This window comes from Myxine glutinosa, chromosome 6, assembly GCF_964187855.1.
Source record: "Myxine glutinosa chromosome 6, kmMyxGlut1.1, whole genome shotgun sequence".
NCBI lineage: Eukaryota > Metazoa > Chordata > Myxini > Myxiniformes > Myxinidae > Myxine > Myxine glutinosa.
Genome location: NC_136266.1, coordinates 5,382,198 through 5,399,827, shown reverse-complemented (window position 1 = coordinate 5,399,827; position 17,630 = coordinate 5,382,198). Strand labels below are relative to the sequence as shown.

At 46.4% G+C, this 17,630-nt stretch overlaps 1 protein-coding gene across 4 annotated transcripts in view; it reads right to left on the bottom strand.

The window, feature by feature from the left end:
* The window catches only part of RABEP1 (rabaptin, RAB GTPase binding effector protein 1), a 102,029-nt gene extending 87,477 nt beyond the window's left edge, over positions 1 to 14,552 (bottom strand). For 2 of the 4 annotated variants that reach the window (XM_068119570.2, XM_068119572.2), the window contains exon 1: positions 14,327 to 14,528. In XM_068119570.2, the coding sequence (XP_067975671.2) occupies positions 14,327 to 14,381 (55 nt within the window). In that variant the 5' untranslated portion in view covers positions 14,382 to 14,528. Of the gene's footprint in view, positions 1 to 14,326 lie in introns of all 4 variants that reach the window. The other 2 variants (XM_078779579.1, XM_068119571.2) reach the window with 2 other exon arrangements.
* Positions 14,553 to 17,630: the final 3,078 nt, after the last annotated feature.

Sequence of the window (17,630 nt, the reverse complement as noted above, 5' to 3'; positions counted from 1 at the left end):
TAAAATTCCCAAAAAATTTCACCTTAAATTATTCAGAATAAAATATTGAAAACGGCATGATTGTTATGTTTTTATGTGACCATAATATCACTTCTCCAGAAAATATAGCAATATCATGGGTATATTACACTGTTATGACGACAACAAACTTGTAATGTGCGAGGTTGTAAAAAAACGGGGGGGGGGTGCTTAACTTAATTCTTTGTGTATATATACAAAAAAGGAGTTCCTCTCATTGGTTGGACAGTTCGCCTGTTTAGGAACTGCCGCCAATTTAGGAACCCTTTATAATTACCCTTGAGAACCCACCGAGCTGTTAGAAAATTACAATAAAGAAAATTACCTTTTCACTCAAGCAGCACTTTTACTGCAGAGGTAATGCAGGTTTGCTACTTTCTCAAAATTAGGAGTTGAACAGGTGACTGTCGACAGATTTCTGCGAAGTCGGTGATAACATGACAGGAAAGCTGAAAACGTAACATGTTCCGCTGCTTTGAGGTGGGAATGCCCGTTTGCTTTTATGAGATGGAGGAGGGCAAGAGAAAAAAATGGGCAAATTTGGAAGGTAAAGGGGAGGGATGTTGAGGACTTTCGATGGGCGATGGGATATGGGGATGGGGCAGGGCGTTTGAAGGCTTGAGTGTGTGAGACGTTGGAGTTGGGGTGGGAGGGGGGACAGGGGAAGAGTAAAGATGAGACAGATATGGCAGGGGAAAGCTGAGGCTTTTTTGTTGAGGAGTTGTCAGAATTACATCTGTGTTTACTCACAGTAAAAATGTAATTGGGTGTGTGTGTCCCCAATACAACGACTTCCCCTCCCCCAACCACGTGTTTCGCCCCACCCGTTTTCTCTCCTTCCTTCATATCTCAATCCTCTCCAGCCTTCATATCCTTCATATCTCTCTGCTCTCTAGTTTTCAGGTTTTCATTTAAAAATGTTTAAACTTTCCCCTGCAGTGCTGTATTCTGTTGTATATTTTAACACACTTTTCTTCTCCTTCTTTAAAAGGTTGTCTTTGATTTGCTCACAAAATCACTCCATTTCAAATAAAAATTCAATCTCTTACAGTTCTTCCTTCCTACATTCCCTAAAATCACCTGCATTTCCCACCCCTCCTCCAATGTTTTCAAACGGATCTCTGACTTGAAAAACACAAGAAATTCAATTTGCAATAAATGTTTGTTTTCCATTAATCGTCCAACACTTTCTAAAATCCAAACTCACCCCTCCCCTCCTAAACTCCCCCCCCCTCCCCTCCTAAATTCCCCCCTTGCCCCTCCCCTTCAAAACTCCCCCCTCCCCTTCAAATCTCCCCACCCTCCATTTTTCTCCAATTCTCCCCTCTCACCCCTCCTACTCAAAGCGGCCTCCTCCCCGCTTCCTCTCCCTTCCAATTCATACCACCCCCTCCTCCAACCTTCTTCCTCGGTCTGCCCCTCTCAAATAACACCTCACTGTGCCACATCCAATCACCATCAAACCTTTTGTCCTCATCCTTCACTTTCTCCTAGCTCTTCTGAAATCTCCAACACACTATCAACAGCTCTGCCTACCTCCTCCTCCTCTTCCTATGGACCTCAAACATCCGGGGCCTTCGCTCAAACCTGACTGATCTCTCCATACAGGTTACTTCTGACAAACCAGGCTTAATCTGCTTAACAGAAACTTTCCTCCTTCAAGATGTCTCTGATTCCTTAATATCTCTCCCTGGTTACTCCCTCCTCTGGTATGATAGACCTGAGCCTCGTCCTGGAGGTGGGGTTGCTATATTTATCAAAAACTCTCTTCCTCACTCTCCTTGCACTGCCCTCTCTCCACCCCACCCCCAGAAGTACCTCTGGCTACGGCTTCCTCTCCGCTCCCACCTTTTGTTCATTTGTGTTCTGTCCCGTCCTCCAAACAGTGATGACTCCATTTACATCTCGCTGTCTGACAACATGGACCAACTTCTATCCACTCATCCCAACTTTCTCTTCCTCATATGTGGTGACTTCAACTGTCATCATGCCAGGTGGCTGGGTGTGGGTTCATCTCTCACCAGCCATGGCTCCTCAGCAAAGGACTTCTGTGAATCATTGGGACTGATACAATCTGTCAATTTCACCGACCCGGATCTCAGTCAATGGACTATCTTCCCTTCTAGACTTGGTTATGACAAACTTCCCTGCAAATATCTGCTGCTCTTCTTCTGCTCCAATCGGTTCTTCTGATCATGTCCTTGTTAAAGTGGACATCTCTCTGGCCATTCTCAGAGAGCCATCCTCAGCATCGATGAGTCTGGCATTTCACTCAGGCCAACTGGCACGGTCTTCAAGCAGCCATCAATCGTCTGGATTGGTCTCCCATCTCTACTGCCTCTGACATCAACTTATCCTGCCTCTGACATCAAAGTAAATTGCTCTCTCATGCACAGATTTATCCCATCTCATATTCAGTTGTCTTACCCTTCCCCCTGTCCATGGTACACTGAATCTTGTGGTGAGGCAGTTGCCCTGAAACAACTTGCCTTCATCTCCTCGAAGGCAAATCCAACTGAAGGTAATCTTCATTCCTTTCGCAAAGCTTGGAACAAGTGCATGTCTACCCTCAGAGCAGGAAACAATATCTCTCTACTCTCAAGACTGAGACAAAGACAAAGACAAATTTGCTGATGGAGCTGATTTGTTGATTTGTAATACTCAGTTCCAGAAAGAGGATAATAAGCTTGTTACATACACGTCAGGTGGGTCGACGACAACCGTTGACTACCTGATGGTGCGGGGAGGCGAGATAGGGGGCACCTCCGGGACACAAAGGTGATCCCGGGGGAGGAGGCTGTTTCACAGCACCACTTGGTTGTCTGCGACATAAGGGTGAAAGGTGCGAGGAGAGTTCGGAGGTTGAAGTACCACCCGAGAATGAAGGTGTGGAGGTTGAAAGAGGTGACAGTAAGGGAGGCATTAAAAGAGAGGCTGAGTAGGGTAGAGGATGATGTGGTTGAGCTTGAAAGTGGTTGGATGTCAATGAAAGCTAGTCTGTTGGGAGCCGTTGGTGAGGTATGTGGATGGACAAAAGAACCACCGAGGCACTCGGAAACATGGTGGTGGGATGATGAAGTTGGAAAGAGGATTGACGAGAAGAGGAAGAAGTTCAAGGAGTGGCAGAAGGCGAAGGGTACGGGAGCAGAAACAGCAGAGCATGAAAGTTACAAGGCATCCAAGAAGGCTCCAAAGAAAGAGGTAGCAAAGGCGCAAGAGGCATGTAGGAAAATGTTCGGAGAAAGCTTGGATTCGGAAGAGGGTCAGAGAGCGGTATTCAGGATTGCAAAGCAGACAGCGAAAGAGAGGTGTGATGTGATGGGGGTGAGTTGCTTGAAGGATGAAGTGGGACAAATCGTTGTGGACCCAGATGGAATTAAAGGAAGATGGAAAAGATATATGGAAATGCTGTTGAATACAGAGAATGAATGGGATGGCAACATAGAGAGTACCCCAGTTTTAGGACCGGCAGAGAAGATAACTGAGAAGGAAGTGGAGGAAGCGATAAAAGCAATGAAGAGTAGAAAAGCGGGAGGGCCGACGGGAGTTTTGGGAGATATGTTGAAGGCAGCAGGAAGTTGGGGTGTGAAGAGAATGACAGAGATCTGTAATCTGGTGGTGAAAGCAGGTCGCATTCCAGTGGATTGGGAACTGAGTACCCTCGTCCCTCTATACAAGGGGAAAGGTGACCCTCTGGAGTGTGGCTCGTACCGAGCGATAAAGTTATTGGAGCATGGAATGAAGGTATTGGAAAGGGTGTTGGAGAGGAGGATAAGGAAGAAAGTGAAGATCGACGAAATGCAGTTTGGATTTATGCCAGGAAGAGGAACGACAGACGCGCTTTTTATTGTGAGGCAGTTGCAGGAGAAGTACATGGAGAAGAGGAAGAAGTTGTTTCTTGGGTTTGTTGATCTGGAGAAAGCCTTCGACAGGGTTCCACGCAAAGTATTGACATGGGCAATGAGGAAGTTAGGAGTGGAGGAATGGTTGATCAGAGTAGTGATGGCAATGTACAAAAGAGCGCGCACAGCTGTAAGGACGAAGGACGGGAACAGTGGTGAGTTTGAGGTGAAGGTGGGAGTGCATCAGGGGTCGGTACTAAGTCCACTACTATTTGTAGCTGTGATGGAGGTGCTGGCTCAGACCGTAAAGGAGGGTTTACCGTGGGAGTTGTATGCAGATGATCTGGTGTTGATTGCGGAAAGTATGGATGGACTGAAGGAAAAGATGAACAAGTGGAAGGAATGTATGGAGACAAAAGGTCTGAAGGTGAATATAGGAAAGATGAAGGTGATGGCAAGTGGTAAAGCATGTGGTGAGGTGGAAAGAACTGGGAAGTGGCCCTGTACTGTGTGCAGGAAGGGTGTCGGAGTGAACTCCATTCAATGTACAATGTGTGCTGAGTGGGTTCATCAAAAATGTAGTGGCCTGAGAGGGTCATTAACCAGTGTGGCAGCTACATTCAAATGTAAGGTGTGCACAGAGGGAGCTGCAGATGGAGGAAATGTTGAGTTGGATCTTGGAGACGGCGTGAAGCTGGAAGGTGTGAAAACATTTTGCGACCTCGGAGACATGCTGAATGGAGAAGGTGGATCAGACTCGGCAACGGTTGCTAGAGTGACATGTGCATGGAAGAAGTTTCGGGAACTGAGTGGCGTGCTGATGAGGAGGGGATTGTCGTTGAAGCTGAAGGGAAAGGTGTATGCTGCATGTGTGAGACGTGTTATGATTTATGGTTGCGAGACATGGGTAATGAACGTAGAACAGCAACGAAGGTTGGAAAGGGTGGAAATGCGAATGGTTTGATGGATGTGCGGAGTATCATTGAGAGAGAGGAAGACAAATGATGAATTGCGAAAAATGATGGGAATAGAGCCTGTGATTGATGTTGTGAAGAGGAACAGGTTGAGATGGTTTGGTCATGTGTTGAGGAAGGATGAAAGTCACTGGTTGAGAAGAGTGATGGAAATGAATGTAGAAGGAAGTAGAGGACGGGGAAGACCGAGAAAGACTTGGCTGAAGATGGTGGAAGAAGAAATGCAGGCAAGGGGGTTAACAAGGAGAGATGCAGAAAATAGGGCAAGATGGAGAAGATTGTCATGGGGACCACAAGGCTTACCCCCACTCTAGCAGGGAAAATGGCCTTTAAATGCAAGTTGTTGTTGTTGTTGTCTCAAGACTGAACTCCATGGTACCTGTCTCCCTACTCCAAATCCTGGTGGCGTCTGGTCAATCTGTTTCTGGTGTTTGTTCCCCCTCCATCCCCTCCCTTACTTCAAACGGCTACACAGCTGACTCCACACGTGAAAAATCTGAATGCATCAAATCTGTGTGTGGTGATTGTGAAGAAGAAGAGCAATTGAAGGTGTCGGCAACTCGAGGCTTGAGGCTATTTAATATCTGACCATGCTAATGCTCGGGCGAGACTTGGTCTGCTGTGAGCTGAAGTCAGACAATGATTCATGCTCGTAACATTGAGATAGAGTACTCTGTGAGATGGCTTGATTGTATAGCCTTGCTTAATATTCATGAATCTATTAGCTTTAATATACTCTTGTTGTATTTGCATGTGTTTCTTAGATCCTGCTTGATTCAAATTTAATAAAGCCTGATATTGACCAAGGGCTACTCCATCATTCATTACACTGTCTTTGCCTCAAAATATTGTGTCCAAAACCCATCGCTCTCTGTACCCACCGTACCCAGTCGTACCCAGCTGCTCCTGGACGGTGTCCTTTTCTACTGACAAGGTGGAGAAGTTTCTGTCAAACCTCGACTCTCATTCTGTAACTGGACCAGACGGCATCAGCCCACGGGTCCTAAAATCCTGCTCTGCTGCTCTATCTCACCCTCTGTCTGTTCTTTTCACCCGCTCTTTTGCTCAAGGTCATCTGCCAGCATCTTGGAAATCAACAAACATTACCGCTTTACACAAAAAAGGTGCAAAAACAGATCCTTGCAACTACAGACCAATCAGCCTGCTCCCAATCATCAGCAAAGTCATAGAATCCATCATGGCTTCGGAAAACAAATCCTTCTTCTTCTCCAATGGCTTGATCTCGGATCATCAATTTGGATTCAGACCAGGTCATTCTACTCTGGACATGATGCTTCTGCTGTCTCAACAATGGATGGAGGTCCTCAATGGCAAACAGAAATCAGTGCTGTCTCCCTTGACATATCACGTGCCTTCGATATGGTCTGGCACTCCAACCTGCTCACCAAACTCTCCTCTTATGGTATCCATTGAAACCTCCACGCATGGCTTGCGGACTTCCTCACCGGTCACAGTCAACGTGTGGCCCTGAAAGGATTTCTCTCATCTCCCACTCCTGTTCAGGCTGGATTTCCTCAAGGCAGTGTTCTGGGCCCTGGGCATTTTCTGGTCTTCGTCAATGATCTCTCCGACTCTTTGGAAAATCCTCTCTATCTCTTTGATGATGACACCACTCTTCGCCGCTCCATACCTCATCCCTCAGATCGGCAGGCAGCAGCCTCCTCACTCTCTGAAGACATGGACAAAATCACAGACTGGTCAAACAAGTGGAACATGTCTTTCAATCCTAACAAATCTCACACTCTCACGATGTCTCTCCAAAAAGACCGTCTGGAAAACCCTCCCATCTACTTTCTCAACGATCCTCTCCAAGAAGTTCTGTCGTTCAATCTTTTGGGTCTCACTATCTGCCATGCTCTTTCCAGGGAAAACCACATTTCCAAGCTGGCCTCCAAAGCCAGTCGCCGACTGGGCATTCTCCGTCGTGTGAAGTCCTTTCTTAGCACACCTGAGCTCCTCAATACATACAAGGCTTTCATCTGCAGCTTGATGGAGTACTACTCTCCCCTCTGGGCTGGTGCTCCTGAATCACACCTAGCTCGGCTTCACGCTGTAGAAACCAAACCTTTCAGGATCATTGGTATCTCCCGCGATGAAGCTGACTCTGCGGGCCTTTCACGCACTAACCGCAGGCAGGTAGGTGGTCTTTCTGTCTTCTACAGACTCCTCTCCGGCTTAGCTCCGCCAGCTCTCTCTGGGCTCTGTCCCCCAAATATTCCTGCAGGATGCACAAAATCTGCCAGCAACCCTCTTTTGGTGAAACTGCCAAAATCAAGACTCTCTGCTCAACTTCACTCCTTCATTCCTCTTTTCTCCCGCCTCTGGAACAGACTCCCACACTCTCCTCAATCCCGCTCCGCCCTCCAGGTCTTTAAAACAGCTGTAAACCACCATCTCTTATCTTCCCCCATCCAAAAACCTTGATCTTTTCTGCCCCCGTTAATTCACCCCAGATCCACTTTTTTGAAATACCTACTTCTTTCCTGGAAGTCCTAGCAGTGTCCATTTGATTTATACCCCTCCCAACCTCCCCCCACAACACCCCACCACCCCCCCCCCCCCCCCAAGCTCTCTCCGTCCCACAGATCTCCCGATGTCCGTGTTCTCAACTGTTGTACCTGTGTGCTTCCCTCTCTCTTCCCATCTTGTCTCCCACTCTCTATATTATCTGCTTTATGTGTCTGTTTATGTTTTCTTGTCATTAATGTTCATGAATGAACAGGGCTGGTAAACAGGCAGGGCTGGTGCTCCTGCCTCACACCCAGCTCGTGTTCACGCTGTTGAAACCAAAGCGTTCAGAATCATTGGAATCTTCCGTGATGACGCTATCTCCGAGGGCCTTTCACTTACTCACCGCAGGCAGGTTGGTGGTCTTTCCGTCTTCTACCGACTCCTCTCCGGCCTTGCTCCCCCAGCTCTCTCTGGGCTCTGTCCCCCAAATATTCCTGCAGGTCGCACAAGATCTGCCTGCAACCCCTCTTATGGTTAAACTGCCAAAATCAAGACTCTCTGCTCACCTTCACTCCTTCATTCCTCTTTTCTCCCGCCTCTGGAACAAACTCCCTCACTCTCTTCAATCCCACTCCTCCCTCCAGGTCTTTAAAACGGCTGTTCACCACCATCTCTTATCTTCCCCAATCCAAAATCTTGATCTTTTCTACCCCCGCTAATTTCACCCCAAAATCCACTTTTTTGAGGTGACTTTTGTCTTCTTTCCTGGAAGTCCTTGGTGTCCTTGCGTTTTATACCTATCCTGCCCCCCCCCCCCCAGGCCCTCTCCCTCCCACACATCTCCCGATGTCCCTGCTCTCAAATGTTGTTTGTGTGCTTCCTCCCCTTCTCTCCCCATCTTGTCGACCGCTCCCCTTTTTATATACTTTGTTTGCTTGTTTGTTTGATTTGTTTCTTTGATAAACGTTAGCTCTTTCACAAGCCTCGAATCTGTATAAAAAAAAAAATAAAAAAAAATGTTAGCTCTCACATGAACCTCCATTTTGTATCCCCAAAAAAAATCTGATGTCTCCAATACAACGCCGTGATCCCATGTCTTCAATACAACGCTGTGATCCGATGTCTCCAATACAACGCCGTAATCCGATGTCTCCAATGCAACACCGTAATCCGATGTCTCCAATACAACGCCGTAATCCGATATCTCCAATACAACGCCTTAATCCGATGTCTCCAATACAACGCCTCAATCCGATGTCTCCAATACAACGCCTCAATCCGATGTCCCCAATACAACGCCTTAATCCGATGTCCCCAATACAACGCCTTAATCCGATGTCTCCAATACAACGCCTTAATCCGATGTCCCCAATACAACGCCTTAATCCGATGTCTCCAATACAACGCCTTAATCCGATGTCTCCAATACAACGCCTCAATTCGATGTCCCCAATACAACGCCCTAATCCGATATCTCCAATACAACGCCGTAATCTGATGTCTCCAATACAACGCCTCAATCCGATGTCTCCAATACAACGCCTCAATCCGATATCTCCAATACAACGCCGTAATCCGATGTCTCAAATGCAACGCCGTAATCCGATGTCTCCAATGCAACGCCGTAATCCGATGTCTCCAATACAACGCCGTAATCCGATATCTCCAATACAACGCCTCAATCCGATGTCTCCAATACAACGCCGTAATCCGATGTCTCAAATACAACGCCGTAATCCGATGTCTCAAATACAACGCCATAATCCGATGTCTCCAATGCAACACCGTAATCCGATGTCTCCAATACAACGCCGTAATCCGATGTCTCCAATACAACGCCATAATCTGATGTCTTAAAATACAACGCCTCAATTCGATGTCCCCAATACAACGCCTTAATCCGATATCTCCAATACAACGCCGTAATCTGATGTCTCAAAATACAACGCCTTAATCCGATGTCCCCAAAACAACGCCTTAATCCGATATCTCCAATACAACGCCGTAATCTGATGTCCCCAAAACATCGCCTTAATCCGATGTCTCAAATACAACGCCGTAATCCGATGTCTCAAAATACAACGCCTTAATCCGATGTCCCCAAAACAACGCCTTAATCCGATATCTCCAATACAACGCCGTAATCCGATATCTCCAATACAACGCCTCAATCCGATGTCTCCAATACAACGCCGTAATCCGATGTCTCAAATACAACGCCGTAATCCGATGTCCCCAATACAACGCCTTAATCTGATGTCTCCAATACAACGCCGTAATCTGATGTCTCAAAATACAACGCCTTAATCCGATGTCCCCAAAACAACGCCTTAATCCGATGTGCCCAAAACAACGCCTTAATCCACTTCTTAAAATCCTTAATCCCCAATCAACGCCATAAACAATTCCACTGCTTCGCCGATGACATCCAGCTTTTCATCTCCACCAAGTCCATCTCCACCGCCACCCACTCTATCCTGACAAACTGCATCACTGAAATAAAATCCTGGCTTCAAATCAACTTCCTCAAACTTAACTGTGATAAATCTGAAATAATCATCATTGGCCCAAAAACGCTCACCAAGTCCACCCATAACTTTGCCCTCAACATCGACGGTTTCCCAGTGTCCACCTCCCCTCACATCCGGAATCTTGGCATCATCTTTGACCAAACCCTCTCCTTCGACAAATACACTAAACAGATCACAAAGACAGCCTTCTTCCACCTGAAAAACATCGCCCGTCTCCGTCCATCCCTCTCCTCTGTGGCTGCAGAAACCCTCATCCACGCCTTCATCACTTCCCGTCTGGACTACTGCAATAGCCTCCTTTATGGTTCACCCTCAACAATCACCAATAAACTCCAATACATTCAGAACTCCGCTGCCCGTCTACTCACCCATTCCCGGACCCGTGACCACATCACCCCCGTCCTTTACAAGCTTCACTGGCTCCCCATCTCCCAGAGAATCCAGTACAAAATCCTCCTCTTGACCTACAAAGCCCTCCATAACCTGGCCCCATCCTACCTGGCTGACCTCCTCTCCAGACACACTCCCACCCGCAACCTCCGCTCTGCTGGTACCAACCTCCTGACCCCCCCCATCCGGACCAAATTTAGATCCTGGGGGGACAGGGCCTTCTCCATCGCTGCTCCCACCCTCTGGAACTCGCTACCTCACACCATCAGAGACTCCTCCTCACTCACCACATTCAAAACATCACTCAAGACCCACCTGTTCAACACTGCATTCAACATTTAACCCACAGCATCTAACCCCTGACTATCTCCTCTCCTTCTCCCTCCTTTGTGCTTTGAATATTTCCCTATTGATTCTTCTTTTTTTGCAATTGTCTTTATGTTTTGCTATGCGTTATGTTTTGCACTCTGTCAAAGCGTCTTTGGGCTTCCTGAAAAGCGCTATATAAAATAAATGCATTATTATTATTATTATTAATCCGATATCTCCAATACAACGCCGTAATCCGATATCTCCAATACAACGCCTCAATCCGATGTCTCCAATACAACGCCGTAATCCGATGTCTCAAAATACAACGCCTTAATCCGATGTCCCCAAAACAACGCCTTAATCCGATATCTCCAATACAACGCCGTAATCCGATATCTCCAATACAACGCCTCAATCCGATGTCTCCAATACAACGCCGTAATCCGATGTCTCAAATACAACGCCTCAATTCGATGTCCCCAATACAACGCCGTAATCTGATGTCTCAAAATACAACGCCTTAATCCGATGTCCCCAAAACAACGCCTTAATCCGATATCTCCAATACAACGCCGTAATCCGATATCTCCAATACAACGCCTCAATCCGATGTCTCCAATACAACGCCGTAATCCGATGTCTCAAATACAACGCCGTAATCCGATGTCCCCAATACAACGCTTTAATCCGATATCTCAAATACAACGCCGTAATCCGATGTCTCAAATACAACGCCGTAATCTGATGTCTCCAATGCAACGCCGTAATCCGATGTCTCAAATACAACGCCGTAATCCGATGTCTCCAATGCAACACCGTAATCCGATGTCTCCAATACAACGCCGTAATCCGATGTCTCCAATGCAACACCGTAATCCGATTGTAGTGAAATTATACCAAGGTGAACCCAGGGGTGCTCGCTACGGAAGGGGCGTCTATAAGACCCGGGACAACCGGGGCGCGCGGACACTCCAGCGGAACTCACTGTGACATAGTCCTGTAGTTTGAATGGTATGTACGCCCCCAAATGCTGCGCTGACAATGCGCTGCGCTATCCATTGTTATATTGAATCAACCATTGCTGCTCATGAAATGCTCTGATTTTAATGCCTGTTGCATGCATGTATTCTTACAGGATGTACTGCAGATCTAAATGATATTAAACCTACCCAGAGGTCAAGTCGTGTCTGAGCTTGATTTTCACGACACCGATGTCTCCAATACAACGCCGTAATCTGATGTCTCCAATACAATGCCGTAATCCGATGTCTCAAATACAACGCCGTAATCCGATGTCCCCAATACAACGCTTTAATCCGATATCTCCAATACAACGCCGTAATCCGATGTCTCAAATACAACGCCGTAATCTGATGTCTCCAATGCAACGCCGTAATCCGATGTCTCAAATACAACGCCGTAATCCGATGTCTCCAATGCAACACCGTAATCCGATATCTCCAATACAACGCCGTAATCCGATGTCTCAAATACAACGCCGTAATCTGACGTCTTCAATGCAACGCCGTAATCCGATGTCTCAAATGCAACGCCGTAATCCGATGTCTCCAATGCAACACCGTAATCCGATGTCTCCAATACAACACCGTAATCCGATGTCTCCAATACAACGCCGTAATCCGATGTCTCAAATACAACGCCTCAATTCGATGTCTCCAATACAACGCCATAATCCGATGTCTCAAATACAACGCCTCAATTCGATGTCCCCAATACAACGCCTTAATCTGATGTCTCCAATACAACGCAGTAATCTGATGTCTCAAAATACAACGCCTTAATCCGATGTCCCCAAAACAACGCCTTAATCCGATGTCTCCAATACAACGCCTCAATCCGATGTCCCCAATACAACGCCTCAATCCGATGTCCCCAATACAACGCCGTAATCCGATATCTCCAATACAACGCCGTAATCCGATATCTCCAATACAATGCCTCAATCCGATGTCTCCAATACAACCCCTCAATCCCAAGTCCCCAATACAACGTCTCAATCCGATGTCTCCAATAAAACTCCTCAATCCGATGTCTCCAATACAACCCCTCAATCCCACGTCCCCAATACAACGCCTTAATCCGATGTCTCCAATAAAACTCCTCAATGCGATGTCTCCAATACAACACCTCAATCCGATGTCTCCAATGCAACGCGTGAATCTGATGTCTCCGATACAATGCCTCATTGTGATGTCTCCAATACAAGGCCTTAATCCGATGTCTTCAATACAGCACCTCAACTGGATTTCCCCGATTACAATACCGTACCTCAATCGGATATCCCCAACACAGTTCCTCAACTGAATATCCCCAATTAATGCAGTACCTCAATTGGATGTCCCTAATTACAATACAGCACCTCAATAAGATGTCCCCAATTACAATGCAGCACCTTACTCAGATGTACTCATACAGTACCTCAATCGGATGTCCTCATACAGTACAATTGATATCCTCATACTGTACCTCAATTTGATGGCCTCATACTGTACCTCAATCTGATGTCCTCAGACTGTACCTCAATCTGATGGCCTCATACTGTACCTCAATCTGATGGCCTCATACTGTACCTCAATCTGATGGCCTCATACTGTACCTCAATCTGATGTCCTCAAACTGTACCTCGATTTGATGGCCTCATACTGTACCTCAATCTTATGTATCATACTGTACCTCCATCTGATGTCCTCATACTGTACCTCCATCTGATGTCTCATACTGTACCTCAATCTGATGTCCTCATACTGTACCTCAATCTGATGTCCTCATACTGTACCTCAATCTGATGTCCTCATACTGTACCTCAATCTGATGTCCTCATACTGTACCTCAATCTGATGTCCTCGTACTGTAGCTCAATCTGATGTCCTCATACTGTAGCTCAATCTGATGTCCTCATACTGTACCTCAATCTTATGTCTCATACTGTACTTCCATCTGATGTCCTCATACTGTACCTCCATCTGATGTCCTCATACTGTACCCCCATCTGATGTCCTCAAACTGTACCTCCATCTGATGTCCTCATACTGTACATCCATCTGATGTCCTCATACTGTACCTCCATCTGATGTCCATATACTGTATCTCAATCTGATCTCATACTGTACCTCAATCTGATGGCCTCATACTGCACCTCAATCTGATGGCCTCATACTGTACCTCGATCTGATGTCCTCATACTGTACCTCGATCAGATGTCCTCATACTGTACCTCAATCTGATATCTCATACTGTACCTCAATCTGATGGCCTCATAGTCATACTGTACCTCGATCTGATGTCCTCATACTGTACCTCGATCTGATGTCCTCATACTGTACCTCGATCTGATGTCCTCATACTGTACCTCAATCTGATATCTCATACTGTACCTCAATCTGATGGCCTCATAGTCATACTGTAACTCGATCTGATGTCCTCATACTGTACCTCGATCTGATGTCCTCATACTGTACCTCGATCTGATGTCCTCATACTGTACCTCAATCTGATATCTCATACTGTACCTCAATCTGATGGCCTCATAGTCATACTGTACCTCGATCTGATGTCCTCATACTGTACCTCGATCTGATGTCCTCATACTGTACCTCCATCTGATGTCCTCATACTGTACCTCGATCTGATGTCCTCATACTGTACCTCAATCTGATCTCATACTGTACCTCCATCTGATGTCCTCATACTTGGAATCCACAAATCAAACCCCAAACCACATCATAACACCCCTAATGATTCATCCGTGTCCGCACCCGGCCCGTACCCTCCATATCCGCGTCCGCTGCGGCTTGTGCTGTGTCTTTCGAAGAGGCAGACATCGCGGGAACGTCTCTGGATGCGGCAGGGGAAGAGGAAACGGCGCTGGATTCACGTCAAGGGACCGTTTATCGGTGTGAAACACGGACCGTCAGTCCGTCACACATACACACAGACAGTCCGAAGGCCGCGACTGTGCGTGCACTGCGCATGCGCCGCACATCACGTGGTGCGTCTCCGAAACGTCACTCACCTCCACGTGGGCCTATTACTCGAGGTCAAGCACGATCGTACATAGACAGCTGAACACACCGAGACTTATGTTAATTATTCTTTCTAAGGTCAAATGAGATTCCCACCGGAATTTTTTTTTAATCGATGTTATGGAAAAAATTCGTTTGGAAAATATCTTAAGGATACCGAGGGCAAGAGAAGGCTATTTGGCCCATCATGACTTTACATTCCTCTTCCATCAATCCATCATGGCATTTCTTCTTCTTCTTCTACAACTCATTTTAAGAGGTGTGGTTTAACGGCATCAAGCTCCTCCCATGCCTTGACCAGGATCCTCATCCACTCCGTGGGCGGGATCCTTCTGGCGGTAATAACCGAACCTTTAGCTTTACCTTCACTGGAATCTTCGGAATATCGTGAGAAGTATGATGGTGCTGTTTCTCCCGTGGTTGATGCTACCACTACTATTACGACTGATGATAATGCGTTGTGACGACTGTTGTTGCTGGTTCTGTGAATCTTGTCGGTGCTGTTGTGGGTACTGTGGGTACTGCCGGTGCTAACTTGGAGGAAGGTGATTCTCTGCTTTGGGAACATTCAGTCGATGATGAATTGTTGGAGGAACGTGTTACGGATCTTCCAGCCCCGTTCCTGGATTCAATAGTGGGATCCTCATAATACCTGCGCTCGCGAAGCCAAAAGCAGGTTTAGGCGTGTGTGTGTGTCGCGCGCGTGTGTGTGTCGCATATGTGTCGTGTGTGTGTCGCATGTGTGTAAATGTGTCGCATGTGTGTGTGGTGTGTCATGTGTGCGTCGCGTATGTGTATGTCGCGTGTGTGTGTGGCGCGCGTGTGTGTGTCGTGTGTCATGTGTGCGTCGCGTATGTGTATGTCGCGTGTGTGTGTGTCGCGCGCGTGTGTGTGTAAATGTGTCGCATGTGTGTGTGTGCATGTGTAAATGTGTGTGTATATGTATGTGTGTCACGTGTGTGTGTCGTGTGTCATGTGTGCGTCGCGTATGTGTATGTCGCGTGTGTGTGTGTCGCGTGTGTGTGTCGCGCGCGTGTGTGTGTCGCGCGTGTGTGTGTCGCACGTGTGTGTGTCGCGCGCGTGTGTGTGTGTGTGTCGCGCATGTGTGCGTGTCTGCACTTTGAAAATTCACTTTCTCAGCAACCGTTGGTGCGATTGACAGATCACGTGCTACGGACGCCATCTTGGAAAAACGTTACACCTCGATCCCTCCCAAACTGCTCAATGGAAAAAGGTGAAACATGGCTCATTGCCAAGCACTCACCATGTGGAATCAGATGTGATGACGACGACTTCATCGGTGCTTTCATTATGACGTCATGATTATTCAAGTACAACGCTTGATCTGATCAGTATGAAAAATAAAATCCTCTGCAACTGTTAGTCCGATGGACACGAAATTTGTACCATAGGAGCACCTCCTACTGTAGAATATTTTAATGATAATTATGACGTCATAGGTCACGTGGTACAGGCACCATCCTGGAAAAAACAAAAACGTTACACCTCTTTATCCAAAACCACTCATGAGAAAAATTGAAACCTGGATCATTGTAAAGAAAGATCATTCCCCATATGGGGAATAGGTGTTAACGATGACGTCATTTGTGTCGTATTTGGTAATGTGAGGATTTGTGATTATGACGTAATAATTTGATGGGACAACGCTTAGTCTGATCAGTTTGAAATTCATTGAGCGTGATCTATGCAACAATTAATTATATTAGAGATTATAAATTTATGATGTAAACACTCACGTGGTCTGGCCGCCATATTGGGTCAAAGAAAAAAAAACCCCCTTCCAAAACAGAAGAGTTGGATCGCACCAAGTTGACTGCGCAGGTTAAGTATTCTATGAATACCATCTAGTTATCTTCTGGTGATGGGTCTGTGCCTCCTCCATTTCCTTTGAAAGCTGATGCTGGTGATTCGCCAGCTTTTACACCTCCTTTGGGAGGTACTGTATGAGGACATCAGAATGAGGTACTGTATGAGGACATCAGAATGAGGTATTGTGAGGCCATCAGATTGAGGTACTGTATGAGGATGTCCAATTGAGTTACTGTATGAGGATGTCCAATTGAGTTACTGTATGAGGACGTCCAATTGAGGTACTGTGAGGCCATACGATTGACGTGCTGTATGAAGATGTCCAATTGTTACTGTATGAGGACGTCCGATTGAGGTACTGTGAGGACATACGATTGAGGTACTGTATGAGGATGTCCAATTGAGTTACTGTATGAGGACGTCCGATTGAGGTACTGTGAGGACATACGATTGAGGTACTGTATGAGATCAGATTGAGGTACTGTATGAGGATGTCCAATTGAGTTACTGTATGAGGACGTCCGATTGAGGTACTGTGAGGACATACGATTGAGGTACTGCATGAGACATCAGATTGAGGTACTGTATGAGGATGTCCAATTGAGTTACTGTATGAGGACGTCCGATTGAGGTACTGTGAGGCCATACGATTGAGGTGCTGTATGAAGATGTCCAATTGTTACTGTATGAGGACGTCCGATTGAGGTACTGTGAGGACATACGATTGAGGTACTGTATGAGGATGTCCAATTGAGTTACTGTATGAGGACGTCCGATTGAGGTACTGTGAGGACATACGATTGAGGTACTGCATGAGGCTGTCCAATTGAGTTACTGTATGAGGACGTCCGATTGAGGTACTGTGAGGACATACGATTGAGGTACTGTATGAAGATGTCCAATTGTTACTGTATGAGGACGTCCGATTGAGGTACTGTGAGGATAATACGATTGAGGTACTGCATGAGGCTGTCCAATTGAGTTACTGTATGAGGACGTCCGATTGAGGTACTGTGAGGACATACGATTGAGGTACTGTATGAGACATCAGATTGAGGTACTGTATGAGGATGTCCAATTGAGTTACTGTATGAGGACGTCCGATTGAGGTACTGTGAGGACATACGATTGAGGTACTGTGAGGACATACGATTGAGGTACTGTATGAGATCAGATTGAGGCACTGTATGAGGATGTCCAATTGAGTTACTGTATGAG